The 1,724-nt window shown below is 58.1% G+C and overlaps 1 protein-coding gene across 1 annotated transcript; it reads right to left on the reverse strand.

The window, feature by feature from the left end:
* Positions 1-245: 245 nt before the first annotated feature.
* Positions 246-1,176, reverse strand: LOC125524469 (40S ribosomal protein S10-1-like). Its single transcript, XM_048689521.1, has 3 exons — positions 1,116-1,176; positions 979-1,027; positions 246-565 (listed from the first exon to the last, which is right to left on the reverse strand). The coding sequence occupies exons 1-3, from the start codon at positions 1,116-1,118 to the stop codon at positions 279-281; spliced, it is 339 nt and encodes a 112-aa protein (XP_048545478.1). The 5' UTR covers positions 1,119-1,176; the 3' UTR covers positions 246-278.
* Positions 1,177-1,724: the final 548 nt, after the last annotated feature.

Below are 1,724 nucleotides of genomic sequence, written 5' to 3' on the forward strand. Positions count from 1 at the left end.
GATATTCAGCTTCTGCAGTCAAAGGAGACCCGTAAACTCATTGCACACAGTTGCAAAAGCACATTATGCAATAGCAATACAGCGTCAGTGTGGGTGTGTGTGTGTGCCGCGGTTACCTACAGATCCTACTAAGCGAAGCCGGTGGTCAGGTTGTTGGTTTGGTACTTGTCGAACTAAAAATCTAGAGCATAGCTAGATGATCAATGAGGTTATATTCTCAACAGCAACAGCAACCCCTATGCCCAAAACAGACAGACAGAATGATGGACATATTTAGCTCACCTGGGGCGGTCATCCGGTGGGCCAGAGCCGAAGGGGCGGGACGGGGGCTTGGCGGACTTCTTGAGGGTGTTGGGCACGATCTCAGACGACAGGTTGAGGAAGGTGCGGAGGAACTCAATGTCGTCGTTGGCCAGGTACCAGTAGTAGTGCTGCCACGAGAAGGTCTCCCTGACGTACTCCTTGGACTTGAAGCTCTGCATGAGCTTGATGACCTCGAGGTTCAAGGCATCGATCTGGGGGTGCTTGGCCAGGTTGTAGTCCTTCTTGGCGTACAAGACTCCCTCTGCACACGCATCACAATAGATTCATCAATAAAATCATTCAGTCCGTCCAAAGGAGTGGCATTCTTGCACACATAAAAAGTTGAAATTAGCACCAAGGAATTCAGTTAAGATGCCCAGACTACTGTAATAGTCAGTAGAATTCTTCCAGATTGCATCTTGACATGAATAAGATTCTACAGTTAGGAAGTTAGTGGTGTCCAAACTGTCTATGCTCGAACCTTGCAGCAACCGCGCATAAGAGCGAATTCGCTGCGGTCAATGGGTGCCAAGAACACTGACGGGGCAACATGGTTAAAACCCTACGCAACACATGGATCGAACCCTACAGAAGAAGACTAACGAGATGGCATCTGAATCCTGGCCACGGCCGGCGCGGTGCGTAAAATGGGCGGGGGAGGGGGGAGGAGCTCACCCTGGAAGAGGTACTTGCAGATCTCGCGGCGGTTCTTCTTGGAGATGATTTGTGGAGGAAGACAAGGGTGGTCAGATTAGGCGGTTCTACGACCGGGGCAACCAACGGGGAGAGCGGACTCGGCTGGGGATGCTTACCATGGTGACGGGCGCCGGGGGAGGAGGCGGGGGCAGAGACGGCGGCGCCGCGGCATGCAGGGGAACGCCCTGGCCTCCTCCGGCCCCCTCGCGACGCCATCGCTCGCCCGCCACTTGGCCAAGCCCCGCGGGTCGAGGCCCGCGCGCCCGCTCACGTCGTCGGGGAGCAGCGCGAGGGGCGCGGCCCCATAGGCGGAGAGGGAGCAGGGGCGCGAGTGGGCGGAGGGATCCGGAGGCGGGTGGCGCACAACCGTGATGTCGTGGCTGCGGCGGGGGAGGGAACTCCGGCAACGGAGGATGGGGCGGCGGCGGAGGACGGGACGCTTGGGTTAGATCTGGATCGGGGAGAAGTGCGGAGCGGATTTTGAGATCGCCGATGGGTGGGTGAGAGCGCCGGCGGAGCCCGGGAGCGAGGTTTGCCGGTGGGTGGGTAGGGGCGAGGGGGGGACAGCACCGGTGGTGGGAGAGAAGGGGGCGGCGGCGATGGATCTGGGGAGAAGAGGGCGGCGGCGATGGAGTGGGAGGCGATAGGGTTTGGGTGGTTGGGCTGCCCGGGGGTGGGAGGGGATAGGGTTCTTTTTCTTTCTCTCTCTTTTTTTCTTTAGATAA

This window comes from Triticum urartu, chromosome 7, assembly GCF_003073215.2.
Source record: "Triticum urartu cultivar G1812 chromosome 7, Tu2.1, whole genome shotgun sequence".
Taxonomy (NCBI): Eukaryota; Viridiplantae; Streptophyta; class Magnoliopsida; order Poales; family Poaceae; genus Triticum; species Triticum urartu.

What these genes read in the sequence shown, in the direction of transcription:
- LOC125524469 (XM_048689521.1), bottom strand. An exon ending in CTGCAAGTACCTCTTCCAGG is followed by an intron (nt 566 to 978) that starts GTGAGCTCCTCC and finishes ATGCGTGTGCAG; the next exon opens with AGGGAGTCTTGTACGCCAAG.